The 18,743-nt window shown below is 50.0% G+C and overlaps 4 protein-coding genes across 12 annotated transcripts in view; all 4 read left to right on the plus strand.

Moving 5' to 3' along the window:
* The window catches only part of LOC101075628 (regulator of G-protein signaling 21-like), a 151,990-nt gene extending 149,615 nt beyond the window's left edge, over window positions 1-2,375 (plus strand). For all 5 annotated transcript variants that reach the window (XM_029828262.1, XM_029828261.1, XM_029828260.1 and 2 more), the window contains 2 exons: window positions 922-1,088; window positions 1,221-2,375. In XM_029828262.1, coding sequence (XP_029684122.1) covers window positions 922-1,088; window positions 1,221-1,388 — 335 coding nt within the window. In that variant the 3' untranslated portion in view covers window positions 1,389-2,375. The remainder of the gene's footprint in view (window positions 1-921; window positions 1,089-1,220) is intronic.
* Window positions 2,376-5,122: 2,747 nt separating this feature from the next.
* LOC101078641 (regulator of G-protein signaling 21-like) lies at window positions 5,123-6,825 on the plus strand. 3 transcript variants are annotated; one of them, XM_029828257.1, is made up of 5 exons: window positions 5,123-5,192; window positions 5,283-5,448; window positions 5,803-5,858; window positions 5,949-6,118; window positions 6,389-6,825. In XM_029828257.1, the coding sequence occupies exons 1-5, from the start codon at window positions 5,138-5,140 to the stop codon at window positions 6,572-6,574; spliced, it is 633 nt and encodes a 210-aa protein (XP_029684117.1). In that variant the 5' UTR covers window positions 5,123-5,137; the 3' UTR covers window positions 6,575-6,825. The 3 variants fall into 3 exon arrangements, with proteins under 3 accessions (XP_029684117.1, XP_011613461.1, XP_011613462.1); XM_011615159.2 differs by lacking the exons at window positions 5,123-5,192; window positions 5,283-5,448 and adding exons at window positions 5,455-5,602; window positions 5,703-5,723; XM_011615160.2 differs by lacking the exons at window positions 5,123-5,192; window positions 5,283-5,448 and adding an exon at window positions 5,455-5,602.
* A 2,168-nt stretch (window positions 6,826-8,993) lies between these two features.
* Window positions 8,994-11,400, plus strand: LOC101078417 (regulator of G-protein signaling 1-like). Of its 2 annotated transcripts, none has more exons than XM_003974432.3 (5): window positions 8,994-9,269; window positions 9,431-9,490; window positions 9,761-9,825; window positions 9,942-10,108; window positions 10,176-11,400. In XM_003974432.3, the coding sequence occupies exons 1-5, from the start codon at window positions 9,190-9,192 to the stop codon at window positions 10,362-10,364; spliced, it is 561 nt and encodes a 186-aa protein (XP_003974481.1). In that variant the 5' UTR covers window positions 8,994-9,189; the 3' UTR covers window positions 10,365-11,400. The 2 variants fall into 2 exon arrangements, with proteins under 2 accessions (XP_003974481.1, XP_029684519.1); XM_029828659.1 differs by having other exon boundaries at window positions 9,197-9,316.
* Window positions 11,401-13,779: 2,379 nt separating this feature from the next.
* Window positions 13,780-17,955, plus strand: LOC101078192 (regulator of G-protein signaling 21-like). 2 transcript variants are annotated; one of them, XM_029828520.1, is made up of 6 exons: window positions 13,780-14,087; window positions 16,144-16,340; window positions 16,417-16,506; window positions 16,701-16,762; window positions 16,931-17,097; window positions 17,179-17,955. In XM_029828520.1, exons 2-6 carry the CDS (start codon window positions 16,255-16,257, stop codon window positions 17,371-17,373), a joined length of 600 nt encoding a protein of 199 aa, XP_029684380.1. In that variant the 5' UTR covers window positions 13,780-14,087; window positions 16,144-16,254; the 3' UTR covers window positions 17,374-17,955. The 2 variants fall into 2 exon arrangements, with proteins under 2 accessions (XP_029684380.1, XP_003974480.1); XM_003974431.3 differs by lacking the exon at window positions 13,780-14,087 and having other exon boundaries at window positions 15,252-16,340.
* The last annotated feature ends 788 nt before the right edge of the window (window positions 17,956-18,743 follow it).

An 18,743-nucleotide genomic window follows, 5' to 3' on the forward strand; every position in this document is an offset into this window, starting at 1 on the left:
AAGCTGTTTGTGTGAATAATCCTGGCGCTCGCAGGCGGCTGCTAGTCTGGACTCCCCGTAGACGGGCTGAGGATTTTCTACCTGCCTGGCAGAACTGGTTTGGTTTGGAGGTGGAACCAAAATATGTAGAAGGTAACAGAAAGCTAGCTAGCTAATGCTCGACGTTAGCACAAAGAAACAATCCCAGATGAAAACTGAGAGCAATTCCATCGCTATACTCCACCATCTTTCCAAGTAAGCCGGCCCTGAATGAGCCACACAGTAACCAATGAGAGTGCAGGGATGGTGAGGCGTTCACTGACCAGCTCACCGTCAGCATCTCTGTGCAACTGGGAGCCATTTTTGTGTGTTGTGAAGATTGGAAGGTCTAATTTGATTTTTGAGATGCTCTTTACACTCCGGTGTTTTTTAGCTCTTTCAACATTTCGCCATCTTTTCTTCATAACCACAAACGCAGCGAGTCAGATGTTTCGGAGACTTCTTCCGCTCCCCCAGCATGAATGATGAATCACCAGTGAAAAGTGCTGCTCACACAGCGTGACCAGCTGTGCGGGGCTGGGACTCTGCTAGTTCTCAGTATAAACTACTTAAGCAACTGGAACCCAGGGTCGCACCACAGGGGGTTGTCCTGGCTCTGGGCTGTCATGTATAACCCATAAGAACGCGAGACTAATGATGAGAGAAGAGATGAGCAGATTTATTCAACCGCTACGTGATATAATGTGGGTGGAAGGTGAGGTCCTGCTTGTGCTGAACTCCTGAGTCTCATCCTGGGCTCCACTGTGGTCAGTTGGTGTGACCACTGACCATGATGTTTATCTGATGCTCCAGTCCCCTCCCCGTTGCTATGGCAATAGCGTCATAAGCAGATAACGCAGGTGAACGCGAGGAAGTGTGATGCGCCTGTACCTCCGTGTGCAGCAGGTCAGCTGCTGTTTGAGGAGTTCTTGAGGACAGAATACAGCGAGGAGAACCTTCTCTTCTGGTTGGCCTGCCAGGACTACAAGAAGCTCTTCAGTGGGACAGAGATGGTGGCCGCCGCCAAACGGATCTACGAAGAGTTCGTCCAGGTCGACGCGCCCAGACAGGTGAGACACCGACTCCCCGCCTCCTCGCTCGACGCCTCCTAACGCAACACTTACAGCTTTTTTTAAAAAAAAAGAAGCTGAGATGACAAAAAACAAGCGCTGATGCGTGAAATGAAAATGTTTTCTGAACAGATAAACATCGACTGTGTGACGAGGGAAGAAATCAGTGAAAATCTGTCCCAGCCGGGCCCCAATTGCTTCGACAGGGCGCAGAGAGTAATATACAGCCTGATGGAAAACGACTGCTTTCCTCGATTCCTGAAATCGGAAATCTACCGAGCTCTTCTTGAACGGCAATGAAAGAGCACCGGGGACACAGACACGAGTGGGACAGCGCCGCCGGCCTTTGATCCCGCCCTCCAGCCCGCTTGGGTCCAAACTGTCGAGTTTCTTCTGTTTCATACAGCGATTGACCCCCGACTGCTTCCTGCTCATGAATAACCTAGCTGAATAAGTGTGTTGTAGCATTTGTGCTGTTTTATAACATCTGCTAGAGGAGAGAGACGGGCGCGCACGTGCAGCTCAGCAGCACAAGCCGCTGCTTGTTAGGAGACAAAAGTCCTCTCAAACGTGACGACTGTCTCCATACGGCTGCTTGGGAAAAGTTCCTGGAGACTTTTCATCAGTTTCATCTTCCTATCGTCCGGACCTCAACCGCGTGGGACGGTTAAGTGGCTGAAATTGGGCCGCAGGAGGGAAACATCCGATTTTTATCAGCGCGGACTTGCAGCTGAGATAAAGATCAGGCCGAATTAGCCTCGCCGTGTTCTCAGTGACTCACTCTTCCTCTTCTTGTCAGCACACAACTCGTCCGTTTTCATGTTTCCTGCCTGCCGACAACAACGCCGATCCCTCCGAGATGACGCAGCGCGTTTGTATTTATAGGCTTCAGCTGGTTTGATGTTAAATCTGATCCTCTGCAGATGTTCCGAACCTTCTGTTTCTGTCGGACAAACTGAACAAACTGGCATTCGGCTTCTGATCCCCTTTGACCTCTTTGAAAAGGCCTGAGATGGAATGAAACGACCACGTGTGAGCGGGACACTGTTGAGGATGAGGACAGCTTGATTGGAGACGTTTAGAAAACTGTAAATTTCCCAGGAGAACTCAAAAAGTGAAGGAAAGTGGAGGATTCTGTCTCGCTGTTCTGCACTAGCATGTGTGGAATGTTCTTAAATCTGTGCTTTATTCATTCCTCTTCAGTTTTCCTTCAAAAACAAACCTGCTTCCTGACTGTTATTTCCAACCACAGCGTGTAAAATGAATAAAAGGCCAGATTTTTCTCCTTGTTGGCCCGTTTTATTGGGGATCTGGTTCTGACCGGGCACCGATTGCAGCATTTGCTGGTTCACCTGCTCAAGAACTTCACCGTGTCTGTGTGATTGGAGCTTCATCGTTATCTGATTGTATTTCAGGCCCCACCGGGACTCAGCGGGGGCTTAATACACAGGAGAGATGAGCTCGGATAGGAAGGGCTGAGCAAGGAAGGTCACATAGCAGGAAGAGAGAGCATACGGGAAGTGTGAATAGAAAAAGGATGGAAAGAAGCTCAAATAGGATGGAAAAGGGTGATTCAGAGCAAGGCAGCGTTAGAGGTGTGTAACTGAGTCAATGAGAAAAGAGTGATGAAAGGAGAAGGTCTGAGAGGAGGGGGGGATGGGGTGTGAGGGAGGGAGGGATGGATGGATGGATGGATGGGTGGATGGATGGATGGATGGATGGATGGATGGATGGGAGGGTGGATGGATGGATGGATGATGGGTGGGTGGGTGGATGATGGATGGATGGATGGAGGGAGGGAGGGATGGATGGATGGATGGATGATGGGTGGGTGGGTGGATGATGGATGGATGGATGGATGGATGGATGGATGGGTGGATGGATGGATGGATGGATGGGTGTGGGTGGGTGGATGATGGATGGATGGATGGATGGATGGATGGATGGGTGGATGGATGGCTGGATGGATGGGTGGGTGGGGGAGGATGGATGGATGGATGATGGATGGATGGATGGATGGATGGATGGATGGATGGATGGATGGATGGTGGGTGGGGTGGATGGATGGATGGATGGATGGATGGATGGGTGGCTGGATGGATGGATGGATGGATGGATGGATGGATGGATGGAGGATGGATGGATGGATAGATGGATGGTAGGAAGGCAGCACTTCCCCAGCAGGACTGTGTGTGCTTGTCTGTGTGTGTGTGTGTGTGTGTGTGTGTGTGTGTGTGTGTGTGCAAGCGCATGTTTGTGTGTGTGTGTGTGTGTGTGTGTGCCAGAGCAGGGGAAACTGGCAGTCGAACCGTGGGAGGATCAAGGTCGTTTCCCTCTCACCCCCCCACCAAACCCAAACTGCTCTCTAATCCCAGAACCCAACAGTGTTCTGTGTGAGTCTGCAGCCTCTGTGATTAATATTTCAGTTGTTTTTATCTTTTCAGTCAAACATTGCAAAAAAAAAAAAATGTTTCAGAAGTCATGACTTCTCTTGTTTGCTGTAGGGTCACATGACCACCCTGGTTCCATAAGCATGTACAGCTGAAGCAGAAATCGTCCCTCGGTCCCCGCTGTGCCCATGTGACCACTAGATGGAGACAACTTCCGGCTCTCGGCTTCTCAAAAGCCTCCCAACAAACATCAGCTGTAAACATGCAGCAGCTTTAAAAAACAGAAGCAGCACAGAAAGTTTGAGGAGAAACAATGGATTTCCTCTTCCCTTCCTTCAGAACGTTCTTTCCCAAACCGGCCGGGTGGAGAGCGTGAAGGTCTCCTCAGCCGGGCCGGTCAGACGCAGGAGGAACCCAAGTGTGAAGCTCTGGGCTGAACCTGGAGACAGCAGACCGAATAATGGGAAGCTGTCAGTCCGACTTCCCGTCACTCAGGCCCAGCTCGGGGGGTCTGCAGCTACTGAGAAGTGCTTCAGTTCCACACAGCTACCCCCCCCCCCCCCCCACACCACACACACACACACACACACACACAGACGACCTGCAAGAGGGACAGAATTCCAGGAGAGCAATAAAGATTTTCCATGAATCCGACAGGGAAGCTAACCCGTGACCAGTAACTCTGGTGTGTGTTTACTGTTTTATTGTTGTACTGAAGAGCCGTCGTGGTTCAGATATCGTTGGGTTCAAGAAAGCCCAGTTGGCAGCACTCAGCACCAGCACAGCCTTCAAACAGCCTCCGTCAGGTTCAAAAATGTCTTCAAAGACCGAGTGTCGGTAAATCATCTGTTCCAGGAAGTACGTTTTATTTTACGTTATCAGAAAAAAGAACAGTAAAGTTGTTCCTCACATCATAAACTCTGATTAAAGGACTCCTGAAATAGTCACCTCATCTGTGTGTGTGTGTGTGTGTGTGTGTGTGTGTGTGTGTGTGTGTGTGTGTGTGTGTGTTCTTGTACTTACATATTGAGTACCAAAAAATCCTAATTTTATGAAAACAAGGACATTTTTGACGCTCCTCCGAACTTCAAAGGTCTATTTCAGGATTAAGACTTGGTTTTAAGACTGAATTGGCCTCAGCTCAGGGGTCAGGGGTCAGGGGTCAGAGTCGAGGAAAATCCTCTCAGATACGGTAGTTCCTGTGTGGATTTTCCTTTCTCTGCTTCCATTTTCCACATCCTGCAGGCATCCCGAGACAGTTAAGGTCCAACCCAACTTGGTCACCAGAGCTGGTCTAGACCATAGAAGCAGATCTAGCAGATCTAGCAGGACGGGTCTGGAGAGTCCAGAACCACCCCTCCAGGGTCAAGTTCTGAGCAGAAACCTGAGTCTGACCCTGTTTTCCACCTGTTCTTGTGTTGTGATTTACAACTGCAGCCTCCCAACCTACAAGCAGAAGGCGCTCCAAGCACTTCCTGTTCTTTGCTGGTAGAACCCAGTTCTGGATTGCTACATTAAAATAATCACAGATTTTCACAACCGAACTTAAATGAGTCAGCCTGCATCCGTTGGCTCTGCCTAAACTACCTCAGCTGTGTGAACCTGCCGTCTTTGAACGCAGCGTGGGGATCAGCGCACGTTTTTACCCAAACCCTGCAGATGCCCACGTGGGCCTCCATACGTGCCCCGACCCTCTCACCTCTGGGTTGCAAATGTCAGCGCTGTTGTGACGTTAGCTAGGACTGACGCTCGCATTTCTCACACCTCTCTGCACTTTTCCTTTCCTCTTATTTTGTAATTTCAGCGTTTGCAAAACAGCGACAGAACAAAAAAAAGAGAGAGAAAAAAAAAAACAGGAATTTGAGGAGCGTGAGTCAGTGTGAAGCTCCAGCCCTGCCTGCGTATCCAGGAGGTATTCAGCGACCTGCCCTGGCAGGCCCGGGACGTCACGGCGCCGGGGTCCGACCCAGGTGAGTTAGGAGGGAACAGTTCTGTTCAGGCGCACCGGAGAGGAAGTCCAGTGCAGAGATCTTCTGATATGAAACATGACAAAACGTTTGTCTTCTCAACTCTTTGGTTGAGCAAATTCAAGGATTTGATTCAAAATGTGACGCAACCTAAAAGGTAGGCTGAGCTCCTCTTCCCTGTTCAAATACCTCCCATCTTCTGGTTCATGGCTCCGGTTTTTGGTAGAATTGACTCTTTTTTTTTGGCTCAAACTAAGCAAACGGACCTCAGATCTCAGGTAGCGGTTCTTCTCTGCTCTAACTGTGTGAAAGAGGTGATCCAGGCAGTGAAAATGAACTTTGAATTCTCTCTTTCAGTTGGAAGAACGATCACAAACTCCAACCAACGCTGGACAAAATCCTCCAGGACAAAAGTGAGCGAGCTTTTTTTTTTTTTTTTTAAAGCCGTTCACCGGCGACGCGAGAGCTCCCGCTCACTGACGGATCTGCTCTCGCCTCTGCAGGAATGTTGAAATCCTTTCAGGACTTCCTGCGCTCGGAGTTCAGCGATGAAAACGTGGAGTTCTGGCTGGCGTGCGAAGACTTCAGGGCGAGCGGCTCGGCCGACGCCGACCTGCGCCGCAACGCCGAGAGCATCTATGAGAAGTTCATCCAGCCGGCCGCCTGCAGAGAGGTCAGCGTCGGAGCCCAGGGGGGCGGAAGCATGTGTCAACCGCTGCCTCTTCTGCTGCTTTCACCATTTCACTTGAACACCTTGAGCTTGTGGTTCCTGTAAATGATGTAAAATCCAAGTTCCCTTTTAATGCAGCGCCACCCAAAACGTCCTTTACATTCATTTATAGCTAGTTTTATTTAGCTGGGACAGTGATAAATGGGAGTATTTTCACACTTGGTGCATCAGTTCTTTAGCACCACTGCTATAAGAAGGTCTCTTTTCCTCCAGATCAACATTGACCATCGCATTAGAGAAGAAATCAGGAAGTCTTTGGAGACACCGAGCGCTCGCTGCTTCGATGAGGCCCAGAAACAGATTTACCTGCTGATGGAGAGAGACTCCTGCCCCAGGTTCCTGCTGTCGGACGCCTATTTGAGGCTAACGCACGCGTCCAAGACTCTGTGGTACATTTAGCTGAGGAAGAGGAGCGTCCGTGCTCCTCTCATCCTCACTATCTGCCTCAGTGTGTTCCCCTATTTGGCCAAATTTGAACGTTATTTGAGAGATGTGAGAGGAAGATGTGGAAAATTGTGTGCAGGCAGAGAAGAATGTTGTTAGACTGTGATTGTGTAGGTTTTCTCTGAAGGTCTTGGTAAGTGAGGCTGCAGCATGAAATGTGATGCTTCTGCTTTTCAGAAATGGGGAATAAAAAGAATTCTCATTATTGTTGCCATTATTGTGTCTGAATCCTCAGACGGTTTTGAATTTATCTGACTTGTTGGAGGTGTGAGGAGGCCACGATTCAAGGGAGAAAGAAGGAAAAAAGTGAGTCACTGCTCCGCCGGAGGGGGGGATTCTGTTTTTGGTCACATGTCTGCTCCATCCTCTAATTGGGTGTAGAGATGACTCCACAGTCCAGCAGTAGGGTTTACCAAACTGGAAAAAAGTAACCCCGCAGTAACCCTTGATCCCACTCTGCTCTGTAAACGGCCTTATTCGTGAAGAAATGTGCCTTAAAAAGGAGCCGTGAGGCTGCTAAGAATAGCTCAGAGGCTAAAACAGCAACACTGGAGTCATCAGACGACCCGATGCGGAACAGATCAGACCCAACACGCTGCCTTGTTAGGGGAATAATCTCATCACCGTCAGACAATGATGCCAGGAAGCTTTATTTAGAGAAGGTCTCGTGGCTCAAATAGAAACGGTCAAAGTGTAACGTCAGCTTTTAATGTCATGCTAAGAATGCATGTTTAAAGGCTTGTTGTTAGCATTAAATTGTCTTTAGCCACACCGAGGTTGCCTCTTATTTCTGAAGGAGGAGCAGAAGTGGTCGTTTTCGCTCTTGAAATTTCGCCTCGTTGCCAACAAGAGAACTTCCATAAATGTAAACTGCCAAACCTCAGTCACGAATCAACACAGTATCAACGTCTTGTTGTCATTTCAAAAGCTTAATTTCCTAAAAAAAAAAAAACAAGCAAACAATCCTGATATGGTGGCTCTGAACATGCTAACGTCGCGCGTCAGTAACTCTGAGCTCTCTGGGATGTCAGGGATGGTTCCCGATAAACAACAAAGGTCTCACCTCCTGCATCACATAGTGTGCTATTCCTAACACACAATCTGTCACTGTTTTTTTTTTTTTTTTTAAACCCGGCACGGTTACCCTAGCAACCAAAAGGAAGTGAACACTGTCAGCCGCACGCTGTTAGTCAGGCCTATCGCACTTGGGGAAGTTCCTGCCAGATCTGGATGCTGTGAACTTGAGCAATGTATGATTGTATGCGGTGAGTTCCCCCATGTAGAAACTGTTGACACGCAGAAAATTCAAGGAGCGACTTTCAGTTCACATTCTTTGGCGGCCCTTGGCAGCGGCTCCACTCTGATAACCGTGTTTGGGCAAAAGAGGGAGCGGAGCATCGGTGAAGCTGGGCCAGCAGCAGGTTGTACGAACGTGTGAGGGACGACAGGCTGAGCGCCCTCGGCTGCCTCCCAACGCCATCAAAGATGCAGCAGAGAGATATGAAGGCTCCAGAGCGGGTGTGGGGGCGACAGCAGCTGTCTACATTTACGCTACCGCTGTCAGTAAACTCTCTGGACAGCATGAGCAGGACCAAAGTATAAAGATATCGGAGCTGATTACAAGAGCTCCAGCTGATCATGGGGCTCCAGACTAAAACCCTCCTTTATCAAAGGCCGTGACCCGGTTCAGGAGCCCCCGCCGCTGCCCGCGGGGGCTCCCATCATCAGCTACTCTTCCAACAGAATATGGGAGGCCCCAAAAACCGGCTGTGTGGAGCTCATGCAGTGAAAGTGTCCGATGCTACAGGGACTACAGGAATACCATCAAAACACATCCAGATTAAACATGTTGGTGGAAAAATAGAAGCTGTTACGCTCAGACGGTGGATCCACGTGAAGGCTTTTAGCCTCTTAGTGCAGAGGACAACTTTCTGCATCCTGTCGGCCTGCTGACGCTTTGTGTTGCAACAGCCTTTGTTTCCTTTTTCCTACTTTTGGCTGCAGCCTCATGTAGTATCACGAGGTCTTTATGCTTTTATGGGTCTGGAAGGGAGAAATAAATACTGAAAATAGCCTTTTTTAGGGGTCCCAAGTCTGCTGGTCTTCTCCATCCTCCTAATAATAAAATTGGTTTAACACTGTTACAATAATTTGCATCTGTGCTGTCAGACAGGGAAAAAAAGAGGTAACACAGCACAGATGGCGAGGACTCATCGGGATCACCCATGGGAGTGGGGTAAGTGGGTGGGGGGGGGGGGGGGGCATCACAGCAACAGAGAGGACAAAATAGGGAGTCAGGCATCAAGAGGAGGGAGGCAAGTATGCAGCACGCTGAGTATGTGTTGTTTTTTACAGTGAGGTAGGAGGAGAGGAGAAACCGGGGAAGGAGGAGGAAGGGGTGCTTCCTCTTCACTCTGGGCTGAGCTGCTGATGCATCCCAGCAGCCCCGGTCCGTAGCAACAGGAAAACCTCGGTATAAAAAGCAGCGTCGCAGGGGGAACCCTCCTTAGAGTCTCACGGCCACAGCATGACCAGGACAGGGAGCCTGAGCGTGTGGACCTAGCAAAACAATGCCCAGGCTAATCCTCGAGCCGCCCAACACACAGCGCTTCATCATGGACCGAGATGACCGCCGGAGGAACAAGAACATGTGAGTGGAGATCTGACTTTTCCCCCCTCCAAGCAGAGAAATAAGACGTGAGCCTGAAATGTTTGACGATTTACGGCTCCGTTGTGGTGACTGAGCGGCCAAACGGGCTTAATTCAATCTGACAGTGACACATTAATGCTTCTCTTATCTCTTCTACCCAGTGGAAAGAACTTTATGTGCCGACTCCAGTGCATGTTCTCACACTCATCAAGCTCTGAGAGGTAAGAAGACTTATGGCATGTTTTTGCATACATTTTGGTTTTAAAATAGCCGGCCCGTTGTTATCATTTCCATCTATGGCATCAGGAAAGGGTTTTAATAAAGCGGAGACTCCATGTTTGCCTTGGCACCGCCGGCTGGCGTGCCAGCGTATCCCGTGGCCTTGGCCTTTTCTTATGAATTTGATAAGCACATCTGCTGTGTTGTTTTTTTACTTCAAAGCGGCGGGTTTGATTCTGTTTGACTAATCTTAATCTTGCCTTCTCTCCCAGCAGGCTAAGTTTAGAAGATACCCAACAATGGTCACAGTCACTGGAAAGGCTTCTTGATTCTAAATGTAGGTTGGTGAAAATACCGCTTGTGAGAACTTTAATTTAGATGGCTGAGGTGTCAGGAAATGGGAAGGGGGGGGGCAGTTCCTATAGCTAATGCTTGGCGTGCTGTTTCCCACAGATGGACTGGCGACTTTTCGAAACTTTCTCAAATCTGAGTACAGTGATGAGAATATTGAGTTCTGGCTCACCTGTGAGGATTACAAGAAGATCAAGTCTTCGTTCAGGATGTCCTCAAGGGCCAAGAAGATTTATGAGCAATTCATCAAAGTAGAATCTCCAAAAGAGGTGAATTCAGCTTAAAGAGCATTAACAAGGAGAACTTCCTGCCTGACTTTCTGTTCCCTCCTTCCAGATCAACATTGACTATCACACCCGCGAGCAGATCAAAAGGAACGTCAAAACTCCCACCGTGCACTGCTTTGATGACGCTCAGAAGATCGTTTACGGGCTGATGGAAAGAGACTCGTACCCACGGTTCCTCCGCTCAGACATTTATAGAACTCTCCTGGAAAACCTCGCTGCTGACGCTGCAAAAGGGTGAAGGCAAACTCGGAGGAGGAAGAGAGAGAGGGAGAGCGAGGGGGGGGAGAGGGATGGAGAGAGGACATCAAAGCCATAACTGGAACGCTTGAGCTCCTACAGGAGGAAGGGAGGAAGGAGGGGGAGGAAGGAGACTTATCTATAGATGCAGACTGTTCCGTAGTTCCACCTGTGGAGGATCCAAACCCGTGAGCACCTCACACCTGAGGACTTCAGGAGCGACCACCTGAGCCGCCTCCACGGCCCTGCACCGCGTGTTTGCACCGGATGATAAAACACGTCTGCCCCCACCGCACCGGGGGCACCGAGAGTCGTAGCAAACAACCCCCCCCCCGCACACACACACACGCACACACACACCCTCCCTCACACCCCCACCCCCACCCAGAGGTGTTTCCTGTCCACACAGAGGATGTAATGGTCACACTTGATTGTTGTGCAGAGAGGATGATGTTGCACGGAGGGTCAGTCTGCTAATTAACGATAGCAATAAGGAAGTGGACAATTCCACAGGAAACAGGAAGCTCAGCGGAGCGGCTTCATCCTGAGTGGCGGTTGGAGGACGGCGCCCCGCTCTGGAGAGGCCATCTGGAGCCCAACAGGTGCTCCGGGACTGAACTGAGGAACATTTGTGCCGGTATTCAACGTATAGAAATGCGTTTTCAAAAAGAAACAAATGCAAAGTCGGCGTCTCACCGTGAACCTGGGGACGCATATTAGTTGTCATGGTAACAGAAGTATAATAACGCACTCTGACGTTGTGTGCAGTCACGCTCTGAACATGCAGGAGAGAGCGCGTCGTGCTGGCTCTGCTGCAGGCTGACGGACGCGCTGGTGCTGGTGTGGTCACGGCGTTGGAGTTATTGTAGAGCTAGAACGATTCACCCGGATTTCCAGACGGTTCCGGACTGTTCCGGACTGTTCCGACAACGTCTTATTTATTCCCATTTGTCACCAGATCAGTACAGTTTGTTGCAGTGTTGAAGTGCCTGTTAAAATGTTAGTGATTTGAATGACATTAAATTATTTGAACTGCCTAGTGGGAACAAAGGGACATTCTTTAGTATCACACACACACACACACACACACACACACACACACACACACACAGCAGTTAAGTTGATCTTACACACGAGGTAATAAACAAAGTGTTTGTATAATGATCTACTGCTATATGCTCGGAGCAGCTATATAAGCATGGAAACATGGAGGCGGTGCCAAGTTCTGGCGGCTCAGCGACACACACACGTGACGAGAGTGCAGAAGGTGCCAGGAATCATCACACACACGGTCGCCGGGCCAACAGCAGCTGTTCTGACCCACCCGCCTCAACCACCCACGACCCGCTTCCACGCCGCTGCGTGACCCTTTACGTGCTGAGCGTGACCTCAGCGCAGCCTCTCTCTGGTCACGTTGACACACGTCCAGCGGCGTCGGGTTCATCTGGCGTGTTGGAGCGAGGGCGCCGTGTGGACACGGTGGGACCCGAACGCCGCCTGATGTTGTCGCCACATCTGCGCCGCCTCAGGATTAGAGGACGAGGGTTGATGTCAGTGAGAGAGAGAAGCGCTGAGTCAACGTTCAGGGTCCCGAGGAATCGACCGGGAATCAGGTCAAGCAATTCGGATCCATGTGGGAACGGTTTGGGTTGCATCACCTCTTGTACAGCAAAATCCATCCATCATCCACTCATCCATCCATCCATCATCCATCCATTCAACCATCCATCCGTCCATTCATCCATCCATCCATCCATCCATCCATCCATCCATCCATCCATCCACCCATCCATCCCTCCATCCATCGATCCATCCATCCATCCATCATCCATCCATCCAACCATCCGTCCATTCATCCATCCATCCATCCATCCATCATCCATCCATCCATCATCCATCCATCATCCATTCATCCAACATCAATCGTCCATCATCCACTCATCCATCCATCCATCATCCAACCATCCATCCGTCCATTCATCCATCCATCCATCCATCCATCATCCATCCACCCATTCATCCAACCATCCATCTGTCCATCATCCATTCATCCATCATCCATCCATCCGTCATCCACTCACCCATCCATCCATCCAACCATCCATCCATCATTCATCCATCCACCCATTCATCCATCCATCCAACCATCCATCCTTCCATCCTTCCATCATCCATCCATCCATCCATCCACTTATTCATCCACTCATCCATCCATCCATCTATGCATCCATCATCCATCCATCCATCCACTCATCCATCCATCCCTCCATCCATCCATCCATCCATCCCTCCATCCACTCATCCATCCATCCATCCATCATCCATCCATCCATCCATCCATCCATCCATCCATCCATCCACTTATTCATCCACTCATACATCCATCCATCTATGCATCCATCATCCATCCATCCATCCACTCATCCATCCATCCATCCATCCATCCATCCATCCCTCCATCCACTCATCCATCCATCCATCCATCCATCATCCATCCATCCATCCATCCATCCATCCATCCACTTATTCATCCACTCATCCATCCATCCATCTATGCATCCATCATCCATCCATCCATCCACTCATCCATCCATCCATCCATCCATCCCTCCATCCACTCATCCATCCATCCATCCATCATCCATCCATCCATCCATCCATCCACCTCCTTGTTAGCTGCTCTTGCTAACAACAATGATGTATTTACACACGTGCAACATATAATCTGGGTTTAATGCAATTACATATTTTAATAAGTAGATTTTGTTTTCCGTGTCGCCCTTAAGCTGAGCTGTAGCTAAAAATGATGAGAAAAACAGCAAAATATGAGCCCCAGGCTTCCTGTTCTTCTTCCTGTCTTTCACCACAGCACCAACTTCATGGCCACTGAACAGAAGTGAACAACTTAATTAAAATGATGTTCTTAACCTGTAAAGGCTCAGAACGGATTCATCTCAGCTGCCCTCATCACTGCATTAATAATGTAAAGAAAGGAAAGGAAGGAAAGTGCTGGTTTGAACCAACTCAAGCAGCACTCCATCAGAATTAAAAGCAACTTTTCCTGCTGCAGGTTCCTCTTGAAGCACTTCACAGCTAATGCAGATCCATGAGGACAAACATCATCAACACTAGCTATCGTGTGACCGGTATAGAAAGAAGACAAACATGGGTGGAACACCCCCATCAGGTCGCCAAACGAGGCTCCAAAGACATTGGTAAATAGCCAATGATGAGTCATGATGTGTGCGCTGGTTATGTAACTCGATGAGGAACGGTCGGTTGGGTGAAGTTTGTTTCTGTAGTTTTGCCTTCAGACACATTCAATCGAACCAGGAGCTGCCTCCCACCAGGTGACTTTAACCGCACCTGTGAGTTTATCTGTCCCAAACCTTATCACAGGTGGAAAAGAACATCTGCAGCTGTAAAACGTGTGGAGCAGAACAAAACCCCGACGAGTTACCCAATGATCTGCTGAAGAGTGCGGAGGGCTTTAATATCGCCTCTGGTTGGCTGCAACATAATTAAAGCTTCAGTCTCTTGGGTTCTCGTCAGGAGAAAGCGGAGAGGAAAGGGTTGACGGTTGCTCCTGCTCTACCTTCAGGGGTGAGTTGGAGCCGATATTGTTGCTGGTCGTGGCCGTACAGGCGGCTCAACTCTATAGGACAAAAGTCCAGGACTTCTGGTGACGTCCCAGCACGATTGTTCATGAGTGACGCAGAACAAGGTCAGTCAGAACTGCTTCCCTGGCAGTGTCACTTCCTCTAAACTATAAAACAATTACAGAGCTTGAGAAGGATAAACTACAGCTTTATAAGCTGCATAAGCTACTCATTGCTAGTTGAGTCTGTCATTTGCTTATTTATTTTATGTAACTTTGGGTTTTTTGTAAAGTACCTTGACAGGAGCCGACGTCTCGAAGTCGTACTAGTTGCCAGCAAGATTAAATATTTCCTGGAGGCACCGGTGGGGAAGCTGTCACGCTGCACTGGCACCAGTTAGTTCTGGCTTATTTGGCTTTACGGCGAAGCCTCCGAGAGCAAACAGAGCCTTTATCTTGGTTTCAGAGAGGGGCTCTGCAGGGATCGGCTGCAGCTGTCCTGTCAGGCCTTTATCCCACGTTGTTTGCAGGTTTCTGCCTCTCCTGCCAGAGTTTGGACGTTCCCTTAATTGGCTGTCACGTTCGTTATTTGTCTGGGCCAAATGCAGCTGCGGGAGCCAAACGGGGCCCGCGTGGGTCTTCTGCTCCCTCAGTAGTAAACGCCAGCAGCGGCTGTGCTGGGGCTCAGCTCTTCCTGCCTCGAGGCACCGTTCTCCTTCTCAAAGTCATGCCGGTGGTCTCCCGCCGTCCATCCTCGTCCTCTTCACATTCTATCCCAGCAGCACTTGAGGCTCGGGGCAGCCTTCAGGCACACGCAGACTCCTTCCTACAACTCCCAAACACAAAACCAGAACAAACTCTGCGAGCCGGTGCTGGGAATCACCTGCGTAAGGCCCTTTGGACAGGCCCCGGTGGAAACTTGGCTCTGCTCTTCATCCACTTCTAGCCAGACGGCTGCTTTACACACACTCTGCGCACAATAATAAACACACGCCGTGACGCCGTGTTTTCACCCAGCAGAGGAATCACAACGCAGCATCGCCGCTCGGATCGCAGAGAACAAACTGTGTCTGTTCTGTGTCTGTGGCCTCGTTAAAAATGCCCTTTCGGTCGTTTTTGGGATGTGATGTGCTGCGGAGCTCTGGGGTTCCTGGAAGATGGCATCGGCACAGGCTGCACCAGGATCATCTGGCTGGATTATCGGAAGATTGTTTTGGTGGAGAAACTCTTTCCTGAACAAATGCAAACGTTAGCAAAGCTGGCGTGGACAGAGAAGGTGGGGTAGTCGATCCTCCACGCACGTTGTTATCAGAGCCACAGGTGCTTAATAACTAAAGAGAATCAATCGTGCCGCCGCTGCCGTCCTCTTCCTCTGGCAGCCTCCGACCACCCTGTATGGCGCTGAAACACACGTTTCGCTTGGCTTGAAGGAGATGTTCACTTGGTGCTGCTGTTTGTTGATGGGGGATCAGTTCTCCTAGCAGCTGGGGATTCTTTAAGCTCCCAAAAACAGCAGATCTCACTTCTAACTCCTTCCTATAAATGGTCACTTCAAACTGAAGCTCCGGTTCAAACCAGCTAACCTGGATACCTGAAAAAGGTTTCTTTTCTCCCCAACCCGACATTTTTGCCAACTTTGAAATTGCTGGAGGTGTAAGAGCATTTTTAACGGTGTTGCTTTTTATAGAAGCCCTTATCAAGGTGGCAGGATGTGGCCTCACTATCTTTGTACTAACCTGTCGTAAACATGCCATTGTGACGCGATTAACTGATGCATCCACGCCCGGTGAAGCCAAGCATGAAAGGACTCGCTGAAGGGAGTGTTCCAGAGACGCGGTGAATCAGTTCAGACACGTAGCTGCGCTAAAATGCATTTTAACGGCAACGAAAAAGGGGCTTTTAGAAGATTCGTTCAAGTACGTAAAAGCTAAACGGGAATGATTGTCAGTCTGACGTGGTAAAAACGTCTCTGCACATAAAACCACTCGAGGAAGGAGAGAAAAGTTCCATCACACAACTTTATTTTAGGACTAAGGCATCGAGGCGGCCATGTTCGTCATAACTTGACCTTCCACATATAAATATAAGCCCGCAGGAAACTCTGGGAGGGAATGTTTATGCAGCGACAGCCTATCATTGCATCAGAGCCCAGAACTGTACCGGGGCATGTCTGTTTATACAGCACCAGCCAATCCCGCCAGAGACCTGTCCCTCAAGCTCCGCCTCCCCACCGCTGGCTGGAGAGAAGCTATAAAGTTGCCTGACAGGTTGAAGAGGTAGAATCAGACAAGACATGAGAGAAAACCTCCCATCCTTAAACATGGCGTTCACCGACTGCATGAAACAAAGTGACCTGAGCACAGAGAAGAAGGCTAAAATGTAAGTTCCTCAGCTCTGAGACGCTCTGAGGCTCCTGTGGCATGAACGGTTCCTTGATTAGTCTTTCTCATTTCAGGAGGAAAGACTGGAGGAACAGATTAGGCTTTTTCCTGAAGCTGAATTCGTCTCACTCGATGTTCCATCTGATGAAAAACAGATCCTACAGGTAAGGTTGCATTGGGAGACCTTTAATGCAAGTTCAGATTCATCTCAGAACGCCACCTTTGCTCCTCATGACGATGCTTCTATCATAAGTGATCCAAAGGTTCTGCACTTTAATGAGGCTGAGGCAACAGACGGGCGTTTTAGGGTCGGCTTGCACAGACCTCTCATGCACACTTCCTGCTCCTCTGTCCTCAGACCAAGCGTTGATGACGTCAACCAGTGGGCCCAGTCACTTGACACACTACTTAGCAATAAATGTAAGTATGCTCGTTGCATTAAATAGCCTCAAAGGTCAGGCATTAAGGGACGGGGGCGGAACCACCTCGATGACACGGGCGCGCTGTAATGGCGCTCGCCTTATTCCGCCTCGCACCGACAGGCAAGCAGCAGCCTGCCTCTGAACCTCCTCGTTTCCTCTCCCGCAGACGGAAAAACCGCCTTCTGCGTCTTCCTCAAATCGGAGTTCAGCGAAGAGAACATCGAGTTTTGGACGGCCTGCGAGGAGTTCCGCGCGCACACCTCCCAGGAGAACCTGCTCTCCAGGGCCAGCAGCATTTACGAGGAGTTTGTCAAGAACGAAGCTCCCAAAGAGGTAACGGAGGCGATCCTCCTGTTGGGTTCGGACGGCTCCTGCTTGTGTCCCTGCTGATGTTCTCCGTTGGTCTGCTCGCAGATAAACCTGGATTTCCACACCAAGAACGCCATCATGCAGAGCCTCCACGAGCCGCACGCCAACATCTTCATGGCAGCTCAGAGGAAGGTCTACAGCCTGATGGAGAACAACGCTTACCCGCGGTTTATTCACTCCGACCTCTACAGAGAACTGTGCAACGCCGCCAGGAGGGAGAGGCGCCACATCAAGCCCTAGGCTTGAGGAGCCGCTCGGCCCGGGTCTTTGGTTTACCCTCGGGACTGTGACTGTGATGTTCTGAGCGCCACCTCCGGCCAACAGATGCAAATCCCAAACACAAACATCATTGCCGAGCGTGGAAACATGAACGGAATCAGATCTTTTCTTTCTTCTAACCGGTCCTGGTGAGAATTTCAACACCCTGCGGGACACCGAGTGGTCCGGGCAGCAGCCCTGAAGGTCACGCGTCCCAGCCCCCCCCATCCCAAACCTGCCTTGCACGACCTTTGGAACCGGAGCAGTTGACGTGATTCTGGTCCTGGTTCCCGTTCTGAGCGTGTTTGTACGGCTGATTTCCTGTGTTCAGTTCTGTCGTCGCGTCGCTCGAAGCCTGCTGATGCTAATCTGTTTACAGAAAGAAAAAAGTGCACTTCTAATTTATTCAGGACAGGCGTCATTTCCAGCAAACGCCCGTATTTATGCGTGTGGACGCAACCTTATCTATTGGCAGCGCTGCGATGCTGCAGGTCTTTAATGTATGTATCCTTGTGGAGCAGCTGGACTGCTGGAGGAATAAAGTCTATTCTTCAGTGCTCAGAAGCTTTTCCTGTTTTCTGTGCGCTGTGGGGGAGTTAATGGCGTCCACGCCACATTTCGCCTGACCTCCGCAGCGATGACACGATCTGAAGCTTTCCGACGGACATTTTAACAACGTGGTTCCAAAATCTGACGTGAGGAGCTGAAACGGTTGGATGTCTCCAGCATAGCGGGTGGTTGATGTAATAAAGGGACAGAACTGGTTTTTTATCCTTCCGGAACATCTCGATCCTTCCTGCATTCCTGAGCCGTAACAGAGGTATCTACGGATGGGGGGGGGGGGTCGTCTCTGCCCGCTGTTGCCGGGTCGTGACGGGGTGAGCTGGCTCTCCCACGTCGTGCCACGAGCTGGCGGACATGTTGGTCCACAACGTCCCCTCCGTTGGTGGACCCAACCTGTGTTTAAAGGACAGGTGGTCTTTCCACCTCCGCGGCTCCTGATCCGGACCGGACGTCATCGTCTTTCGAAGCCTCTCGGGCAGCGATCACCCTAACGGGGCGATCGAACAGGTCACACGTCACATGTGTCACTTATATCACCCATGAAGACACGGGACGTTCTGAATGAACCCCAGTGGAGCCAAACCTGAAGGGATCGGCAGCTTCGGGACTCCTACGGTGGCCCGGAGGGGAATTCCTTCAATTTCCTGCCCTGGTTTAGTTTAGATCAACACAGATTCCAACTCTCACATAACTCTGGTCTTGGCCGGCGTCATCGCCGTCCATGCGTTTTGTTGGACTGACGTCAGTGATTCGGGTGTGATAAGGCTGGTCGGTGCTTTTGTTAGGAG

The sequence above is a fragment of the Takifugu rubripes genome, chromosome 20 (assembly GCF_901000725.2).
Source record: "Takifugu rubripes chromosome 20, fTakRub1.2, whole genome shotgun sequence".
Taxonomy (NCBI): domain Eukaryota; kingdom Metazoa; phylum Chordata; class Actinopteri; order Tetraodontiformes; family Tetraodontidae; genus Takifugu; species Takifugu rubripes.